The following is a 21,018-nucleotide window of genomic DNA, read 5'->3' on the forward strand; positions in this document are numbered from 1 at the left end:
TATCATGATATAATGCATGGGGTGTTTAATATTGGAAAGAGTTACAAAAAGGATTCTGTCCAGTTTTAAAGACAATTAATAGCCAATTTCCATCCAATAATTTCATTTTTGATGAATCTATTCTGTACAGATGTGTGTCTTTATCCCTTTTAGTACAACTCTGTCTCAATACCTTTTTAATAACATCAGACATGACATTATCCTACTGTAATATATACAAGTAAGAACTTCCTGAAGTTTCCTATACTGTAAATATTGGCAAACCACTTTAAATGAAATAAGTTACCAATCTAACTGAAGTACTATAATTAGGGGAATGGGTTGCCCCAGTCAATCCTCACCCAATTATATTTCTCCAATGCACATCAATCTTTTGAATCCTTCCCCTTAACTCAAGGGTGGGCAATTATTTTGACTGGAGGGTCACTTGACAAGCTTAATGCAGATTCTACATTAACTCTGTGGCCTGCAATGCTTACCAAAGCTCCACTCAAGCCTAGCTTCTGCCTTCTCCCCACCTGTACCTCCCCTACCCTCTCTGTCTTACCCCCCTCACTCACCCTACCCCACTCTCCTTTCTCTCTCCCCCTTCTTCTCTTTTAATTCTCCCCCTCTCTTCTCCCTCCCTCTTTTCCCCCTATCTCTTCTCCCTCCTCGCTCCCTTCTCCCTCACTCTCTCTTTTCCCTCACTCTCTCGTCTCCCTCCTCCTCACTTGCTCCCTCCTCACTCGCTCTCTCTTTTCTCCCCAATCTCTTCTCTCCCCCATTTCTTCTCCCTCCTCACACCCTCCTCCCTTCTCCCCCATCTCTTCTCCCTCCTCGCTCCCTTCTCCCTCACTCTCTCTTTTCCCTCACTCTCTCTTCTCCCTCCTCCTCACTCGCTCCCTCCTCACTCGCTCTCTCTTTTCTCCCCAATCTCTTCTCCCCCCCATTTCTTCTCCCTCCTCACACCCTCCTCCCTTCTACCTCACTCCCTCCTCACTCGCTCCCTTCTCACTCACTCTCTCTTTTCTCCCCATCTCTTCTCCCTCCTTGCTCCCTCCTCCCTCTCTCCCCTTCTCCCTCAGCCCCTAGCTGTGGTGTGGGACGTGACAGAGGAGGCAGCAGCACAGAGAAAGCCCACCTAGGTGGTGATGATGGAAGTTGGGCCCAACTTCCTGTCGGTCCTAACTTCTGTGTTAGAACCACCGCCGCTGCTGCCTCCTCTGCCGCTGCCTCTGCCTCCCACACCACAGGTAGGGGCCAAACGTGCAGGTCCCTACCAGCCCGCAAGGCCATACATTGCCCTCCCCTGCCTTAACTTGAAAGGAACAGCCCAAGCAATAGGAATAGGGAGAAGCACATATGAGGAGTAATGAAGGATATGGATTTGAACCAAAAACCCAATCGAGAAACTTGATATCATCTCTTTATGATCATTTTCCAAGTGGGGAATAAAAAAATTCTTACTGGTAGAAGCTGTTGTTCCTTTATTTCTCGTCTCGTCTGACTGTGAGCTACTGGGAATATGGTGAGCGGGGGAGCAACAAACACAGAGCCGAGGAGCCTCCTTTCCCTGTTATCTGCTCGAATCCACTGCTCTGTTTACCAGAAAGAATACACAAAGTTAAAAAAACCTCTGAAAAAATAATAATATTAGAACTATCCTTAACAATAAAAATCTGATTGTTTGAAATGTGTTGGTATTCAGTGGCACAAACAGCAGCTACTGTACTTATTTTACACAACCAAATACCACTTTTTTACTGGGGAAAAATAGTCCCTGCATTATTCTCTTTATTTCATAACAAACGTCTTATTGGGTTCATTTTAAATAATGCATAGAGAAACTATATTAGTGTAGCAGGGTATTCCCGCTTGCCTCCTCCCTGGTAGTGGTCCCGTCGCATGGGAGGATTCGGGTAAGTTGCGTCGGACATCTTGTGGTTGGCGCAGCCACATATAATGGACTGTGTGTAAGATGACGGCCATCTTGTGGTTGGCACCGCTTGAAGAGGATGTCCTGGCTGTTCAGGATTTCCTCTGCGGACTGGAGGCGGGGTGCTCAGTTCTGACGGAGCCTGCGAAGGGAGAGGTAATGTCCAGGGCGCTAGTCAAGCTCCTGGACTAGGCCAGACCTATTCCCCCTAGGCCCCAGGCAGTCCCTTCACCTCAGAGAAGTTTGTAGGGCCTGCCCACAGCATAGAGATTTCCATGGCAGTGAGAGGCATCGGCGAAGAAGGACCTGAGTTTCCCCAGCGGGAAGTATCATCACATGGCGTGCTGGACGTGAGGCGTGAGGGACGAATGTTGGAGACCCTGCAGTGTGGGATTCTACAGCCGCCTTGATACTGGAAGCATCCCCTGGTTATACAGTAGGCTTGTAACCAGGAAGGTAGAAGTGCACCAACACTGACAAGCACTACCCTCATATGTACACTTGTAAAGGGGTTGTTCTGCCATCAGTACTGAAGGGGGGACAATTACTCTTATTATTGTTACCTGCCTGTATATGTCTGTGTTATTGTTATTGGGGAATACTGTGGGACCACAGTAAAGAGTTGTTGCACATACATTGTTCTGGTTGTGATTATTTGTTTTGCTGGCTGTGCTGAAAAGCTGTGTAATGCAGAAGGCATAAACTTATAGAGCTCCATGTAAGGCTAAGGGCCCGCTGCCTCAGACCACGCGCCCGCACTGCAGACAGACGGTGCGTGGACAGGCAATTATAGGGAGCGGGGTGTGTGGTTTGAGCGGGGGGGGCGTGGTTTGAGTGGGGGTGTGTGGTTTGAGCGCGGGGGCATGGTTTGAGCAGGGGGCGTGGTTTGAGCGGAGGGCTCTCGTGCTGTCTGTGTCTCCCTCGCCCTCCTCCGGTCCCTCTCTCACCCCCGGAGCCCCTCGCACTGTGACACAAAGCAAGCCAGGAATCCCAGGGGCGAACAGCACACAGGGAAGGACACCCACACACACAATGTCACACATGGGGGAGGATCAGCACACAGGGAAGCACACGGAGCCCCGGCAGCCTGCGAAACGGGCACCAGAGGAGGGGGGGCGCCACTATGCACGTCTGCACAGACTTCCCTCCCGTAGCTCCAGATAGCTCCCCTCCTCATTGGCTCACTGCGAGGCCATGTGACGCATCGCCGCTTGGGATCACGATCCTCGTGTATCCCCTGCTGGCTGACGTGTCACATTGCGCAGCGAGCCTTGCAGCAAGGAGGGACTGGGGCTAGCTCGGGAGGAACTTCTGTCTGGTAAGAGATGCGCACGAGGCCGCACACGCCGCCGATACAGCGGGACCCAGGCCTTACAATGGATAAGAAACAAAAGGTGACACTGTGTGTTTATGAGCATGTTATTACCCAGAATCCCTAGCTGCAGTGGAAGCATTGTATGCTAAGAGATAATGGTGAAAAGAAGGGTTGCAGACCTGTCTGAGATATGTGAATGTGCACACGTGTTATATTTTTAGTTGCTGTAATACCTTTGCAAATTTAGACTTGAAAGCCTGTAAAAATCACAATGAAAAATATCATAGAATATACACTACACACTGGTTTTCCAATTCCAAACTTGTCGTGGTCAGAGCTAAATTATTATAAAGCCGTTAAAAGACTCAAGTCAGAGTGAAGACCATTACAAATATATTTCTTAATAAAAATAGCATGTTCTTGTATAGCGCTGCTAGTTTCACAGAGACATTTTGCAGGCACAAGTCACTGCCCGATGGAGCTTACAATCTATGTTTTTGGTGTCTGAAGCACAGGGAGATAGTGACTTGCCCAAGGTCACAAGGAGCCGACGCTGGGAATAGAACCAGGCTCCCCTGCTTCAAACTCTCAGTGCCAGTCAGTGTCTTTACTCACTGAGCTACTACTTCTCAGTGATTGTTTTCCTTAATCCGAAGGCCTGCAAAACTCTCTAAATGTACATTTCAATAAAGTGGGTGTTTCCCAAGAAACCGACGATAACAAAATATTACGTTTAAATTAAGTTAACAAAAAAACTGTGCTGTTCGTAGTACTGTATTTTTTCTGCTTTTAGCGTCATGTTTTATAGTGTTTATCTGCAAATCCTAATCTTCCATGAACAAGATAATTATTCCTTCCATCGTCCATATTCCAGTTTTCCACAAGATGGCAGAAAAGCTTCAGCTGTGACTTATTTTTGATATAGAAATCTTATACAGCTCACAAAGTGCTAAGAATTATCAGAGGGAAATGGTTTCTCTCGCCACATAGGAGTTGCCATCTCTGCCAGTAAAAGAGTTAAATAATCACACTGAGCTAACTGATTTATTACTGTCTCCATTTCCTTAGAGCATATCAGCGGAAGTATTAAACACCTTCCGTCAGCCAGACTGGCAGGATAGGCATAAGAAGGGCTGATGGCCTACTAGGACACCCCTTTAGCTATATTTAGGGATTCTGGTTTGGAAAAAACACCACAAACTGATTATCTTACACTTCCTGTAAAAACTGGTAAAAAAAAAACAGAAGCATAATTTCGTATTGAGTTTAATCTATTGTAGCAGCCCAGTCACAGGTAGGACACAAAGGCAACACAAGGGGAGTATGAGACCTAAAAAAAAGTGCACTGTTAAACACTGATTTTTTTAAATGAAATGAAAAAACACAAGAGGAAAAAATAATAAACACTGAGTTTGCAAAAAAATAAACAGCAAAAACTGGAACCCATACACATATGCAACCTTATGTCTTTCATTTTATGACTGAGAACACTTGGGTGACACCTGGTGGTTCTGTTTCCTGCCTTAGCTTTCTGCTTTACATGCACGGTTATTGTTGTTCTATTTCTGTTTTTGTTTCAGTCCATTGACAGGGTGGGTCCCAAGAGAACCCGAAAAAATTCCTATATCTAGCACTCGCTGTGGCAGAATAGTAGGTGAGTAATTACTCCATGGGATATAAATATCCCCAACAAAATGGTGAGGCTAAAGCTTTTTTGTTGGACCATGGAGTCATTACTCACCTCCTATTCTGCCACAGCGAGTGCTAGATATAGGAACTTTTTCGGGTTCTCTTGGGACCCACCTTGTCAATAAGCTTTCGTTTTTCCTATAGCACCCTGTTACTATTCAGTAATTGTCATTAGTATTAGGCTGAGCGGTATGGTTTCTCTTTTGGTTATTGTTTGTTCAGTCCATCATATTAAAATTCAGTAAAAAGATGGATTATAGCTATGTATGGTCTAAAGCAGGGGTGCTCAAACTTTCCCCCCTGCGCCCCCCCCCCCCCCCTCTCTGCACTGCCCCCCTCCTTACCATGTCAAGCGACGCAACGGGGATCACATGATATCACACTGCCATGGCAACTCGACGTCACATGACCCCGCCATGATGACATGTTGCCGGAGACAAGGTAAGTGAAGTGACAGAGGCCTCACGTGTTTCCCCGGCATTTAATTTAAATGCCTTGGGGAAGAGCGCGGGGCCTATGCAACTGCCGCACCCCTCTGAAAAATCCCACCCCTCGGGGGCACATCCCCCAGTTTGCGCACCCCTGGTCTAAAGCAAACTATTAACTAACACTCTGTTATAGTGCACGGTCAGTCCACGCATGCTTTAGAATATGGTTGACTTAATGACAACCCCTGTAAAATGTTCAATGTCAACCCATGATAAGTCACGATTCAGCTGTGATCAGCTTATGATATATCATGTTTGACATCAAACATTTAATAGGGGAATAGGGTGTTACATCAAACAGATTAACAGTGGTTGCAATAAATACACATAAACTCACCTTTTTTTAACATGCCAACTTGCTAGTTTTGGCCATAGAAGATTTTTTTTTTAATTGTGCGGGAGGGGTGATATATATCATGTGTGTGTGTGTGTGTGTGTGTGTGTGTGTGTGTGTGTGTGTGTGTATGTATGTATATATATATATATATATATATATATATATATATATATATATATATATATATCATGCAAATGAGCATACATATATATATATATATATATATATATATACATATATATATATATATATATTTATATGTATATATATACATATAACACCCCTATCCCCCACCCCCTGACAGGAGATAGATTATATTACTGGTGCTATTAGGTGTTAGTTGTGCTCATCTGGTCCTCCGCGATATAGGGAGCTTGGGTTACAAGATGTCTTGGTGTGGTGCAGCGCCTCCACCTGCAGGGGCTCTGCCAGAGGCAGATGTTCATTCCCCTACAGGAACTCATATAGAAGAGGAACCACTCTGGAGTGCCAGCAACAATGCAACAGAGAATTCTTATTAGACGACAGGGTACAGGTAAACATTAATCCAGATATGCCACATACCCTTCTCCTTAGGCCATGGTTTGTCCACCTCCTTGGTGAGCCGATAGTCCTTCAGCAGCCTGGACTTGTAGTATATCCTTACCCAGGAGGCATCATCCCTCCCCTGGGTAGGACTAGACTCAGAACCAGGAGTCAGCTCCCGGCACTAACACTGTAGAACCATCAGGGAAGAACTCCCAAGACCCTCCCTGGTACTGCTAAGGCCCCCCAGGGAACTGGATACATATGGACCCCTCCCAGGAACTAAATTCACAAGGACCCCTCCTAGGCTCCCGTCCAGGAACTGGATTCCCAGGGTCTCCTCCTAGACTCCCTCCCAGGAACTGAACTAATTAGCATGGGAGTCCCTTTTTATACCAGGGGTGTGACTAGCTCCTAAGCCCAAGCAACTGGGCAGGTTCCACTAGAGCACTCCCATCCCCTTGCACATGCCTCCAATTGCTTTCCAGCACCTGCCTGAAAACTGTAACATTATAACTTTGTGGAAGTCTGACTCACATGCTAGGCCATGTTGGAGGGGATTAACACTAGCACTGCCTGCTATTACCAGGACTTACAATACTAGGTCAGAGAAATGTAGCAGCGGCTATATATATCATATAACCAGAGGGGTCCTCCCCCCCCTTTTTTTTAACTTTACCCCTCCCCTCTGGCTTGACCTGTGCCACCTTAGATGCTGCGCCCGGACTTACTCCCTTCTAGTATATATCTGTATATATCATCAGCCCTTGTCATCCACTGCTGGATGAAGGCCTCCCCAATTATGTTCCAGGTACTGCGGTTGCAAGCCTCACTTCTCCATGTTGCTCCAACACATTTTCTGATTTCCTCCTCAATACTTTTGGTTGTCATCTTTTAAATCTCTCTTGGAATCCAGTCGAGTACTATCTAATCTCCAACAATGGTTATTTCTTCTTGCGATATGTCTGACCCACTGCCATTTTAATTTCTTCACTCTTCTGATGATGTTATAGACTTTAATTTGGTTTCCTAACTCTTCGAGAAATAAAAAGCATCAATATCTCCATACTTCTTTGCATTGTCTGAAGCTTCTCAATTATCTTCACATTTAGACTCCAAGTTTCACATTCATATCTGAGCACGGGCAGAATATCATGGTTGAAAATTTACTTTTGAAGGACACTGGAAGGTTCCCATGATATATTGTTTTGGTTTCTTCCAAATGTGCTCCATCCCATCTTCATTCACCTTTTTATTTCATTCAAAAGATTCCCATCCATTGTTATTTGCCAGCCAAGTTAGACATAGTGTTCAATTTCTTCTACTTCTATTCCATTTATTTCAATCTTTGCTGATTTGACACATTTGTTGGTCTTTCTGGAATTCAGATGTTGGCCCAATTACTTAAAAGCTTAAAAGCGAGTTCTCCAATTTGTTGCTGAAGGTCGTCTCTGTACTTGTGGTAAAAATAACAATGTCATCTGCAAATCGTAGGTGACTCAAATATTCATTGATGATTTGTATTGCTTTTTCTTTTCAATCCAATGTCTTGGTGATATGGTGTCTCCCTGCCACACTCCTTTGCTGATCCTCATCTTGCTTGAATCTTCATATAGTCTTATGGTTGATGTGGCATTCTCTGAAATGTTCTTTATAATATCAAAGTATGCTTCTTCAACATTTTGTCATCTAATGCATCTTGGACTGCTGAGGTGTAGACAGAATCCTAAACTAAGTGGTACATCATATTAATTACTTTGGGTAATCCCTTTTTGAAAGACTGGTATATGGTCAATTGTGTTGAATCCACTGTGAAATCCCACTTTCTCTCGAGGCTGGGCTTAAGTCCAGGGTCTGCTGTAGCCAATTAGTCAGTATCTTCTTAAAACTGTTGTAAGTGATTGAAAGTTGACTGATGTGTCTGTAGTTCTTCAGGTCGTCTTTGTCTCCTTTCTTGTGGATGAGGATAACTATGATATGACTCCATTGCTCTGGAAATTTCCTGTTCTTCAAGCAGCATGTAAAGAGTTTTGCAATTATTTTTTTACACTTGTTCCCCAGCTTCTTTCAATATTTCAGTTGTAAATCCATTTTCCCCAGGAGCCTACCCATTCTTCATGGATTTTATTGCTTTTGCCACTTCTTCTGGAAGGATGCATAGCACATCATTGGTGGTTTCTTTTTGCTTATCTTCTGATGGATTATGCCCTGTGTTATCTGTACACTTACATGTAGAATTCTTCAACTCTCCTTATGATAAGAACAGTCTTTTATTGTTGATCCCTCGATTGTTTGAGTGCAATGATTTGCTTCTTCGCAACATTAAGTGTTTGCTTTTTCTTCTTTAGCTTTTGTGATACATGAGAGGCCTTCATGGCCAGTTACTATTGACCTTAAGGTTGGAGTAGAGGAGATTTCACCAGCAGCAAAGGAAAGGGTTCTTTACAGTAAGGGCAGTTAAAATGTGGAATTCATTACCCATGGGGACTTTGATGGCAGATACAATAGATATTTTCCAAAATGTTGGACATCTTTTTAGAATGGAAATGTATAAAGGGATATACCTAATAAGTGTACATGGGAAGGATATTAATCCAAAGAGTAGTCTTATTGCCAATTCTTGGAGTCAGGAAGGAATTTATTTTTTCCTTTATGAGATATCATTGGATGATATGTCACTGGGATTTTTTGTTTGCCTTCCTCTGGTTCAATATACTGTAAGTACAGATATAGGATAAAGTATCTGTCATCTAAATTTAGCATACAGTAGGTTGAACTTAATGGACCTACGTCTTTTTTCAACCTCATCTATTATGTAACTATGTAATATATTCTTCTCTACAACAATTAGTCTGGGAAATCAGTACTTCTGTACTTTTGGGGCGTTATACATTCTTCTAAGGTTGCCAGATGTTCCGTATATACGGGATTGTCCCCTATTTCAATTAATTGTCCTGTTCTCCCTGAAAGGTATTTCGGGATGCATAATTGTCCCGTATTTCAGGTGCAATTCAGGGAAGAAGGTCCTTCCAGGAGAGACAGGGGGAGAGGGAGAAGGATGGCAGCTGTGCAGCAGCAGAAGGCAGGGATAGCGGCTTCCATGGTAGGACCATGGTGGCGGCCACAGGGGACAGTGATGGAGCCATTGTCCTCACTGCTGCCGTCACTTCCATGGTCCCCCATCGCAGCCTCCATCCCCCGCACACAGCTGCCATCCTCCTGCCGGCTGACCTTCTCCGCCAGGTAAGTGCTGTGAAGTGAGATAGGGGATGTGAGGAGTAGGAGGGGGAGTGTGAAAAGGAGGACGGGGGCTCAGAGGATTGACAGGAGGGGGAGCTGTGAGGAGAACCGGAGCTATGAGGAGGAGGAGAGAGACTGAGAGGAGGGGGGAAGCTGTGAGGAGAAGGGGAATTGTGAGGAGGAGGGAGGCAGTGAGGGGGAGGGGGCTGTGAGAAAGAGGAGGGGGCTGTGAGGAGGAGAGATGAGGGAGGCTGTGAGGAGAAGGGGGCTGAGAGATGGAGGAAGTTGGGGGGCTGAGAGATGGAGGGAAGAGGGGGCTGAGAGATGGAGGGGGCAAGAAAGAGATGAGGATGGGGGAGATGGATGGAGGGGGCAAGAAATGATGTGTGTTTTTGTCATGAAAACATATAGGAAATGTCTCAATTTCAATTTTATTTTCCTACTGTATTTCGACGTCTTTATATAACAAACTTAAATGTGGCAACCCTGCATTCTTCAATATATTTTTTTCCGTATTTCACCTGTTATCCGGTGGCGACTAAGCAGGTTCTCCATACCCAGTTTAAATTTCTCATGAGCCATATGCACTAGCATTTATATCTTTACAGGATTAGATTACTTATGTTTTGTGCTCTGATTTATGTGTTAAGGATTAGTCAGCGTACCATTTATATTTTGTTCTGTGGTTTGATTATTGCTGTACTTTTATGTGGTGTCGGTTGGAAATCGTGTTTCCTCCTGTCATTGATATTAGGTTTCATCAGCACTTTAGCATTTATTCCTTCTATATGCAATTATCCATTTGATTGTCTTGCACAGCTCTGCATATTCATATATTATTCTTGCACCTTGGGATTGCTACATTTATTGTCGTCTCATTAATTGTTTTGTCTCATCGGATATTTTCTAATCCTGTTTCTTGCTTCATCAAGTTTTTTTCTGCGCTTTTACCTGCAATCTTCAAAAGTTCTTGATAATCGTTTGTTTAGGTTTCCCCATGCATTCTAAGCCAGCTGAAGCAATGTTTTAGTTCTAGTTTATATGCTGTTATTCTTGAGGTTATTGATATTTATGTTTTTATCTTCTTTTTAATAATTTCCCCCCCCCCAATTTTGCATTCAGATGTAATCTGCAGCGAACCAATCGTAATCACTCCTTGTGTCAAAATGGTTAAGGACTGTGCAGTCTTCTGTGCAATCACATGTTTCTTGTTAGCACAGGGGTGCGCAAACTGGGGGGCGCAAGATTTTCCAGGGGGGGGGGGGGGAGGGCGCAGCTGTTACAGAGGCCCTGCGCTCTCCCGCATGGCATTTAAACTAAATTCTGGGGGATCGCGTATGGCCTCTGCAACTTCCCTTACCTTGTCTTCGGCGACTCGTCGCCATGGCAACGCAGCGTCAAATGACGCCGCGGGTAACGTGACATGACAATGTGACGTCATGTGACCCCGCGACGTCATTTGACACTGGAGACAAGGTAAGGATGGGGGTGCAAGCAGGCGGGAGAGCAGGCGGGGGGGGCGCAGACTGAAACGTTTGCGCAACCCTGAGTTAGGATATAATCAATTGCATTCTTGACTCCATTGGGGCAATTCCATCTCCATTTTCTATTTGGATTCTTCTTAAAGAATGAATTCATAATGTAGAAGTTTTCACATTCTGCTAATTCTGCCAATAGTTTCCTGTGTTCGTTCCTGTTACCATAACCATACTTACCAACTGATGCGTCATCTTTCTGATGGGCACCAATATTTGCATTGAAATCTCCTATAATGATATTGAGGTGACAATTTCCTTTGTTGTTAAGTTGGTTGATTTCATGAAGTCTTCCATGTTTTCATTGTCTGTGTGGCTTGATGTTGGAGCATATACTTGGATTATTTGAAGCCTGTATCTCTTTGTCAACTGAATGATGACATTTGTCCAGTAGATATCCAGGTTTAGGTTTCAATGGCAGATTTTGATTAAGCTCTGGTGATTCTTAGCACCCTCTGCCTTCATACTTTCTTCCTAAATGCTGTCAAGTCCAAGAACATTCCAGCCTCAGGACAATGAGGGCCATGGCTTTATGGTTTGTGTTCCATTTTCGAGGTTGAGGCCTTACTTGCCATGCTGGCCTCATTTACATGTTGGCCAGTACCTCTCCCACTTTTGCCAGGTATAATGTTCAAGTTTTCATAGTATGGTTAAACCTACCAGCACAAGTGCCCCTATACACATTTCTGGACACCGTTGCCACCTTCCTGTCGCTTTGAGGCAGAGAGATAAGGATTTGAGGAAGGAGAATATTTATATACAGAACATAATGTAACGTACTGGGGCACTCTATAATTTAATCACAATAAGAATAAGGACTGGGACCCGCTGCGCCCGGTGGTGCGGGCGGCGGCGTGAGCGCAACTCACCATTGCGGTTTAACCTCACGATCCGGTCCCAGTCCCTCCTCACTGCCAACTGACGATGTACTGTGACGCGTCAGCCAGCACGGGATACAAGAGAATGGTGTTCCCGTGCGGCAATGCGTCACATGGTACGCGAAGGGGCCAATCATAGACTGGCTCCCATCAACCAATGGCAAGCCAGCTGCGAGGCCTGCTTTGTTTTGGTCCCGCCCCCCCCGTCATGGCCGCGCCCCCCCCACGTCATGGCCGCACCCCCCCGACCCGTGTGGCCACACCCCCCCCACTCCGAAAAAAGTTTCCTGCAGACCGCAGATCGCGGTGCAGTGAGTTGCACGCGCCGCCGACAAGCAAGACAGCCGTGCGGACGCGTGCAACGGGGCCTTAGCCTAAGCTTTAACTGGCATTTAGTGGGTGCACGTGGACTGGAATATGCCCACTAAATGTCCCGAAGTTCATATGGAAAAGGTTATCCACAGTAACTACTTTTGTTTCATTCGCCCACCATAATTGAGCATTCCAACGGAGTGCATCTTTTTGTTTTTGTGTATGCCTGGCCACCATCATCCTTTTAATGTAGGTCACGGACAGCATCTTGAAGTAATGGGGATAGAGTTCTTCCATTCGAAAGACTAGGATGCACTGTCATATTTGGCAACTTCAAGCTGCCATAACCAGGAAATAAAGAATTAATGGTGCGAAAAGATGGCGTTATAAATCTTCTATTCTAATATTAAAGCAATCTAGGATCTGGCTGTGTTAGGAGCTTGACAAAGGGCCAGATAGACTCGAAACGTCAATGACTTTGTATTATTGGTGTATGCTGATGAACTAATAAACAACTTTTTTTTCTACTTTTCGGAGTACTGTGGATGCCTACTGTATATGTATATATAACATATATATGTGTGTATATATATATATATATATATATATATATATATATATATATATATATATAGATGATATCCGGCACTCCTGTATTAGTGAAGCTATAGGCTGGTGCTTCTACCATAAGGCAAGTAAAGCATACATTATCAACAGTAAAGGTGGCAAGGAGGCGACAACACTCAGCAGGTTTCCAAAAGAACAATTTAATGAAGGTATTAGCACATAGAACCAAAATTTTGATCCCCCTGTGTGTATCGAAACGTTGGTTCTATGTGCTAATATCTTCAATACAATTGTTGTTTTGGAAACCTGCTGAGTGACGTCGCCTCCTTTACTGTTTGTAACGTATGATATATACGATATATGATATATATATATTTTATATATATATACTAGCTGAGAGACCCGGCGTTGCCCGGGATGTAAATGCGTAATAGGTAGTATTATTTATAAATCGTGGAACAATAGGTGAGTATTTGTTGTAAAGGTTTGGGGGGGGGGAGAAAGGGGAGCGGGGGGGAGAAAGGGGAGCGGGGGGGGAGAAAGGGGAGCGGGGAGGGAGAAAGGGGAGCGGGGGGGAGAAAGGGGAGCGGGGGGGGAGAAAGGGGAGCGGGGGGGGAGAAAGGGGAGCGGGGGACGGGAAAGGGGAGCGGGGGACGGGGGAAAGGGTAGCGGGGGATGGGGGAAAGGGGAGCGGGGGGGGGGGGAAAGGGGAGCGGGGGACGGGGGAAAGGGGAGCGGGGGACGGGGGAAAGGAGAGCGGGGGACGGGGGAAAGGAGAGCGGGGGACGGGGGAAAGGGGAGCGGGGGAAAGGGGAGCGGGGGACGGGGGAAAGGGGAGCGGGGGACGGGGGAAAGGGGAGCGGGGGACGGGGAGCTGAGGCGGGACGCGCAGTGGGCCTGAGGCTGAGGCGGGACGCACAGTGGGCCTGAGGCTGAGGCGGGACGCGCAGTGGGCCTGAGGCTGAGGCGGGACGCGCAGTGGGCCTGAGGCTGAGGCGGGACGCGCAGTGGGCCTGAGGCTGAGGCGGGACGCACAGTGACTTACCTGAGCGGGTGGTAGTGCCGGGGAGGTAAGGGAGCGGCTGAGGTAGGAGGGCCGCGCTTCCCGTCCGGAGCCAGTGCAGGGCGGCGCACGTGATGGGGGGGGGGGGCGGACAGAGGGTGTGTGTGTGTGTGTGTGTGTGTATAGAGCTGCTGTGTTGTGTGTGTGTGTGTGTGTGTATAGAGCTGCTGTGTTGTGTGTGTGTGTGTGTGTGTGTGTGTGTGTATAGAGCTGCTGTGTTGTGTGTGTGTGTGTGTGTGTGTGTGTATAGAGCTGCTGTGTTGTGTGTGTGTGTGTGTGTGTGTATAGAGCTGCTGTGTTGTGTGTGTGTGTGTGTGTGTGTGTGTATAGAGCTGCTGTGTTGTGTGTGTGTGTAGAGCTGCTGTGTTGTGTGTGTGTGTGTGTGTGTGTGTGTGTATAGAGCTGCTGTGTTGTGTGTGTGTGTGTGTGTGTGTGTGTGTGTGTGTGTGTGTGTGTGTGTGTGTGTGTGTGTGTGTGTGTGTGTGTGTGTGTGTGTGTGTGTGTGTGTGTGTAGAGCTGCTGTGTTGTGTGTGTGTGTGTGTGTGTAGGTGTGTGTGTGTGTGTGTGTGTATAGAGCTGCTGTGTTGTGTGTGTGTGTGTGTGTGTGTGTATAGAGCTGCTGTGTTGTGTGTGTGTGTGTGTATAGAGCTGCTGTGTTGTGTGTGTGTGTATAGAGCTGATGTGTTGTGTGTTGTGTGTTTGTGTGTGTGTGTGTGTGTATGGCCCGTCACTCCGCCTAGGGCCAATGAGAGGTGTGCGGGGGCGGGCGGCCCAAGGGACCAATGAGATTTCCCCTAGGGACACCGGACATCCAGGCAGGCAAACATACAGTGCTTTCACTAATATAGTATAAGATATATATAGGACTGCGAAGCCGATACTTAGAAAAGATGTGTGAAGAGTGGCACATCAATGCTTTATAAATATATATTTAGCAATACTTTTCACCTTGGTGCTCACCCTCTGTTGATCCCGGCATCCCAAAGCTGGATCCACGTGAACATAAGCAAGTATTTGAAAATAGAGGAAGGACACAGGAGCTTTAGGTTGAGTATAAATACACTTGTACTGTATTAATGTATCAGAGCAGGCATATATATATTGTCAGTGTTCGACAAACCTATACATCTGCACGCCCCGGGCAAGTGGATTTAACACTGTGGCGAGCTCCTATTGGCCCAAGCAGCACACGTGCTTTTTTAAAAAAAATTCCCTGCTCGCGCTGCTGTTTAATTTCCCCTGCTTGCGCTGGAGGAAAAAAAAAAAGCTGGAGGCGGGTTCATGTTGCTGCAGGAGCTTACCCCGCCTCCGGCTCCCTGAGTAGTGCCCTCCCTCCTCCCCCGCCTCTCTGAGCACGTTTCTCCTCCCCGTAGCAGCCAGAGAGTGCCTCCGCAGGCACCCGTATATCCCCAATGGCCCCCGCATATCCCCAATGGCCCCTGCATACCTCCCAATGGCCCCCGCTTACCCCCAATGGCCCCCGCATACCTCCCAATGCCCCCCGCTTACCCCCGCAGGCCCCCACATACCCCCAATGGTCACCGCATACTCCCAATTGCCGCCGCAGGCCCCCGCATACCCCCATTGGCCGCCTTATGCCCCCGCAGGCCCCCTCATATCCCCAATGGCCCCCGCATATCCCCAATGGCCGCCGTATGCCCCCGCAGGCCCCCTCATATCCCCAATGGCCCCCGCATACCTCCCAATGCCCCCCGCTTACCCCCAATGGCCCCCGCATACCTCCCATTGCCCCGCTTACCCCCACAGGCCTCCACATACCCCCAATAATCGCCGCATACCCCCAATTGCTGCCGCAGGTCCCCGCATAACCCCATTGGCTGCCATATGCCCCCGCTGGCCCCCTCATATCCCCAATGGCCCCCGCATACCTCCCAATGCCCCCCCTTACCCCCAATGGCCCCCGCATACCTCCCATTGCCCCCGCTTATCCCCACATGCCTCCACATACCCCCAATAATCGCCGCATACCCCCAATTGCTGCCGCAGGTCCCCGCATAACCCCATTGGCTGCCATATGCCCCCGCTGGACCCCTCAAACCTCCGATGTCTCCCGCAAGCCACCGCAACCCCCCGCAGGCCCCCTCAAACCTCCGATGTCTCCCGCAAGCCGCGGCAAATCCCCGCAGGCCCCCTCAAACCTCCGATGTCTCCCGCAAGCTCCCGATGTCGCCCGCAGCCCCCGATGACTCCAACATACCTCCGATGGTGAGCGGGACTCCCGGCGCCGTTTCTGGTAGTGTGTGTGTCTGTCAGAGTGTGTGTGTGTGTCTGTCAATGTGTGTATGTGTCTGTCAGAGTGTGTGTGTGAGTGTGTGTATGTGTCTGTCAGAGTGTGTGTGTGTGTCTGTCAGTGTGTGTCAGTGTGTGTCAGTGAGTGTGTGAGTGTGTGAGTGTCAGAGTGAGTGTGTGTGAGAGTGTGTGTGAGTAGGATGACTGACTTAGTCTCTCTCTCTCTCACCCTCTCTATGTGTGTGTCGCTCTGTGTGTGTGTGTGTTGCTCTCTGTGTGTGTGTCGCTCTCTCTCTCTGTGTGTGTCGCTCTCTCTGTGTGTGTGTCGCTCTCTCTGTGTGTGTCGCTCTCTCTCTGTGTGTCGCTCTCTCTCTCTCTCTGTGTCGCTCTCTCTCTCTCTGTGTCGCTCTCTCTTTCTGTGTGTCACTCTCTCTCTCTCACCCACTCTCTGTCTCTCTCTCTCACACTGTCTCACACTCTGGACCTGGATATCTTACTTACCCTATATATCTTAACTGCCCTATACCTACACCGAAATAACCTATACTGCTTACTTCCAGATCTGATTCAAGTTTCACACAGGAGGCATCGGAATCCCCCCTAACCCAGAAGACAGGTAAGAAACACCTCACCTCCAACATATAACATTGCGGGAATGAGGTACCTGGACTGCGGATCAGGTAAGATCACACATACACATACACACACACATACACACACACGTAACAAGGACTAATTGTAGTATAATGTAATACAATAAATAAACTTATGTCAAAAACTAATGTTGTTCTTACTAGGAATTTATTCAATTTATTTTATTTGATTTTTTTTATAGCGGATGGGACTAGGGCGGGACTAGGGTGGGGTTGGGGGCGGGACTAGGGTAGGGTTGGGCGGGACTAGGGCGGGGCTTAGGGCGGGACTAGGTGACGAGCAGATTTTTTGTTCGGCGAGTAGATTTTTGGGTGATTTGTCGACCACTGTATATTGTTATATTGTATACATGTATGATCTGAAGAATTGTCCAGAAACGTTACAATATATGTATGCCTGCTCTGCTGCATTGATACAATAGAAGTTTATTTATACTCAACCTAAGGCTCCTGTGAGCTTCCTCTATTTTAAAATACTTGCTTATGTTCACTGAGATACTTACATCGGAAGGTGATATTTGTATTTCACTTCTGTTTAAAGGTCCCACGGCAATAGGAAGCCACAAGGGATGACGTTTAACCTTTAAGCCTATTGGACATTTTCTGTGCTACTGGCAGCCACCTTCAGAGGTAAGAATCTAAGGAAGCAAGGGGTCCCCGTAGATCAAATCAATGTGGTTCAGGTACAAAGACCCCCTGCTTCAAACCCAGTATTAAAAAACAAAAAGCATGACCGACAGTATAGCCACCTTTTTCACTGGCTTCGTTTAAAAAGGAAAATACCAATGCTACATAAAGATTTTACTGCAGCAATAAAGCTAAGGCAAGGAAGTCAAATTTTTATGTATTACTCCTACAGGGCAAAGAAGGTCTTAACTCTGCCTTCTAAATTAGCTGGCACGAGGATCTCTACAAACCGATACGCAGCCGACAGCAAAACCCACACACTGTGTGTACACACACATACAGTATACATAAAAAATATATAGGTTTTGTGTATATTTATATATGTATATATACACATTACTTCTTAACTATGTAGATTTTAAATACATATATGTACACATATGACTTCAATGCAATTTATTTGATACCTCGGCGCCAGGTAATGATGTGTGCCATAGAGGTGGAGCCATAGTCTCCTGATAATTGGTATAGTACAGTACCATGACTTTGCAGGACCTTATTGCGATAGCATTGGGCAACTAATGTAAACAACCCCATTTTCTGTACCATAGTATTCATAACTGAAACGTAATTATTTTTAAAACTTGATATATATAATTTAATGCATGAAATTGTATGTCAATATTGGACCATTATTTGTCTGGTCTTCGTAATTTCTTGTCCTGCCATTCATGGAAGGTTAAATTATGACTACATTAAAATGGTTCCATGTTAGACATTATGGTTTAATGACTAGCAATTTGCATTTTGGAGCTGTGTTGGTTGTCTACTAGGTAGAAAGTATAAGTAAAACACTGATTTATGATATTGTTATATGTACAGTAATATAATATTATTGTTTATAGGGTACATGAGGGGTTCCTTCTATGTAAAACACTATAGTTCTCCATATCAACCATCATATTTATTGGCTTGTCTTCGTTATCATCAAGTAAATGACCTAGGAGGATCTTATTATTCCCCGGCAGGTGCCTTAGAGCATAACATCCTCCTGAGTCTCCTTTTATGACTCATCGAATGAGCTCCAATCCCCTCTTAAGTGCAGCAGAGAAGCACATAGATCTATGAATAAACAAGGGCACATTTATCATTTATGTACGCATTTGTTCCCCAAGTGGTAGTAGCATTACAAATCCAACTTCAACACGTTCTGACTTAAAGTTACTGAACGAGTACAAAAACAGCCAAATAATGCTCCTTATACTCATCTTAACTGAAAAATCACCAAATCCCTTTGACTTACTTCTTAACAGTTTAGTGCACCAACAGAAATAAAATATGCTGTTTATATATGTGCACGGGGATAATTATAATGTGGAACATGAGACACAAAGCTTTATAAGAAATGAGAGGCGTAACAGGGCATCTCACCCCTCCGCATGGAACGTAGGTTCTGCTTCGCATGGCGGTGCAGCTCTTCTACACATGAAGGCCTGGTGGAGGGCAGGAAAATATTTCTCTGCTGGTGCCAGGGTGTCTTGTAATACACAGTCAGCTTGCTCTCTGCATCCAGGTTTGAGACCGCTGTTTAGAAAGAGAGGAAAAGAAAACTTGATCATTTGTTCATGTTACGTTAATGCTTACTGCTCATCAATAAAACTGATGGTGTAGTGAAGAGAGAAGAACATACATGTAGTTGTCATTGTATTTGGTACATTTCTAAATAAAGGATACAGTAAAGACAGAAAATACTCAAGAATGCATATATATGTGTGTCTGTGTATATATATATACTTTACTCTATATTGCTTGACCTGAAGAAGAGTGGAGAACTCTCGAAAGCTTGTCCTATGACATAAATTGTTAGTCCAATAAAAAAGGTATCACCGAATACTGAAGAACTAATTTATTCTGCACTATCGCAACTGGACTAACATGACTATTTTCTGCTTTTTATATATATATATATAAAAAGTGACACTGTGTGCTCATTTGCATGTCATTTCCCAGAATCCCTTGCTGCAGTGGAAGTGCTGTATGCTGGGTGATAATGGGGAAAGGCGGGGTTGCAGACCTGCCTAAGACATGCAGATGAGCATACAGCTATATTTGCATATTTGCTTTCCTGTGGAGGGTTTTTGTCACTTTTTTTACTCACCATAACTTAACTCAGTATTATATATATATATATATATATATAAAATCCTGATGTACACAATCTGCAGCACTCACCAATTCAAATGCAAAAGCAATTTAATGTAGAAACACAAGCATCAGGGGTAACAGCAGGAAAAAAGAATCGACGTTTCGGACCTACCAGTCCTTTCTCAAGCTCCTGGTAGGTCCGAAACGTTGCTTCTTTTTCCCTGCTGTTACCCCTGATGCTTGTGTTTCTACATTAAATTGTTTTTGCATTTGAATTGGTGAGTGCTGCAGATTTTGTACATCAGGATTTGGTCTATTTTTGCTGCTGGATGGTGATCCTGGTTGCACTGCTTGCACCACAACTGACCAGATAAGTTGCTTTCCTTATATTTTCCCCTGTTGAGTGCCCTGAACATATCTATCTCTCTCTCTCTCTCTCTCTCTCTCTCTCTCTCTCTCTCTCTCTCTCTCTCTCTCTCTCTCTCTCTCTCTCTCTCTCTCTCTCTCTCTCTCTCCCCCTCTCTCTCTCCCCCCCTCTCTCTCCCCCCCCTCTCTCTCTCTCTCTCTCTCTCTCTTATATTCGTTAGCCACAGAACGGAATTGTCTATTAATTTTTGATTATTAAGCTTGACTAACACGGTACAGATACCTCTACATATCTCTATCTATCTACCTATCTCTATATATATCTATCGCTACATCTACATGTATATATCTATATATATATATATATATATATATATATATATATATATATATATATATATGTGTGTGTGTATGTAACCCCTGTGTCTGCTATCAGCACAGGACATGGCCCCTTTAAGAATTACATTCCACTGGACTATGTGACTGTGCTTAGCCAATGGAATGACAGTTGGAAAGGGAGCTGAGGGAGTGAGGGTGGGCAGACCCATTCTGCACTGATAGTCTATGCAGGACCCCTAAGAGAGAGGGAACTGTAGAGAAAGAGTTGCCCCAATGGACCAGTGCATGCAGCAGGGCCCAGCAGAGACCAGGACCTGACAGTGCAGAGGGAAGCAGGCAGACAGAGGCTACTACAGAGAGAGATTAGGGAGCCCAGCTGTGCAGGAATTAAACCAGGTTGGAGTGGGTGAGCTAACCCGAAAAGGATATAAACTGCAGTTATATTGCCATCACAGTTTGACCTTTGTGAAGCACCAGGCCTGCAACACACACACACACACAGTTTATGAGCTCCAACGATCGTGCTAGCACACCAGGATCTACAGGCCAGTACCCATGAGTGGGAGGCCGGACAGAGATAAAAGTTATTATTTTTTGCGCAGCGTTCGCACTGTTCGTATAGTTTGTTTATAAAGAGGGGTTACTATATATATATATACATACATATGCATATATATACATATACAGAGAGAGAGAGAGAGAGAGAGAGAGAGCGCTATTATATATCAAAGAAAAATAGATCCAGCTCACTTGGATTTTTTAATTAAGTGA

At 45.6% G+C, this 21,018-nt stretch overlaps 1 protein-coding gene across 4 annotated transcripts in view; it reads right to left on the reverse strand.

Moving 5' to 3' along the window:
• The window catches only part of NHS (NHS actin remodeling regulator), a 314,641-nt gene that overhangs the window by 36,125 nt on the left and 257,498 nt on the right, over positions 1 to 21,018 (reverse strand). For all 4 annotated transcript variants that reach the window (XM_075589804.1, XM_075589803.1, XM_075589806.1 and 1 more), the window contains 2 exons: positions 18,829 to 18,981; positions 1,450 to 1,580 (listed from right to left, as the gene is read on the reverse strand). In XM_075589804.1, the coding sequence (XP_075445919.1) occupies positions 1,450 to 1,580; positions 18,829 to 18,981 (284 nt within the window). The remainder of the gene's footprint in view (positions 1 to 1,449; positions 1,581 to 18,828; positions 18,982 to 21,018) is intronic.

The sequence above is a fragment of the Ascaphus truei genome, chromosome 3 (genome assembly GCF_040206685.1).
Source record: "Ascaphus truei isolate aAscTru1 chromosome 3, aAscTru1.hap1, whole genome shotgun sequence".
In the NCBI taxonomy this organism is placed as follows: Eukaryota; Metazoa; Chordata; class Amphibia; order Anura; family Ascaphidae; genus Ascaphus; species Ascaphus truei.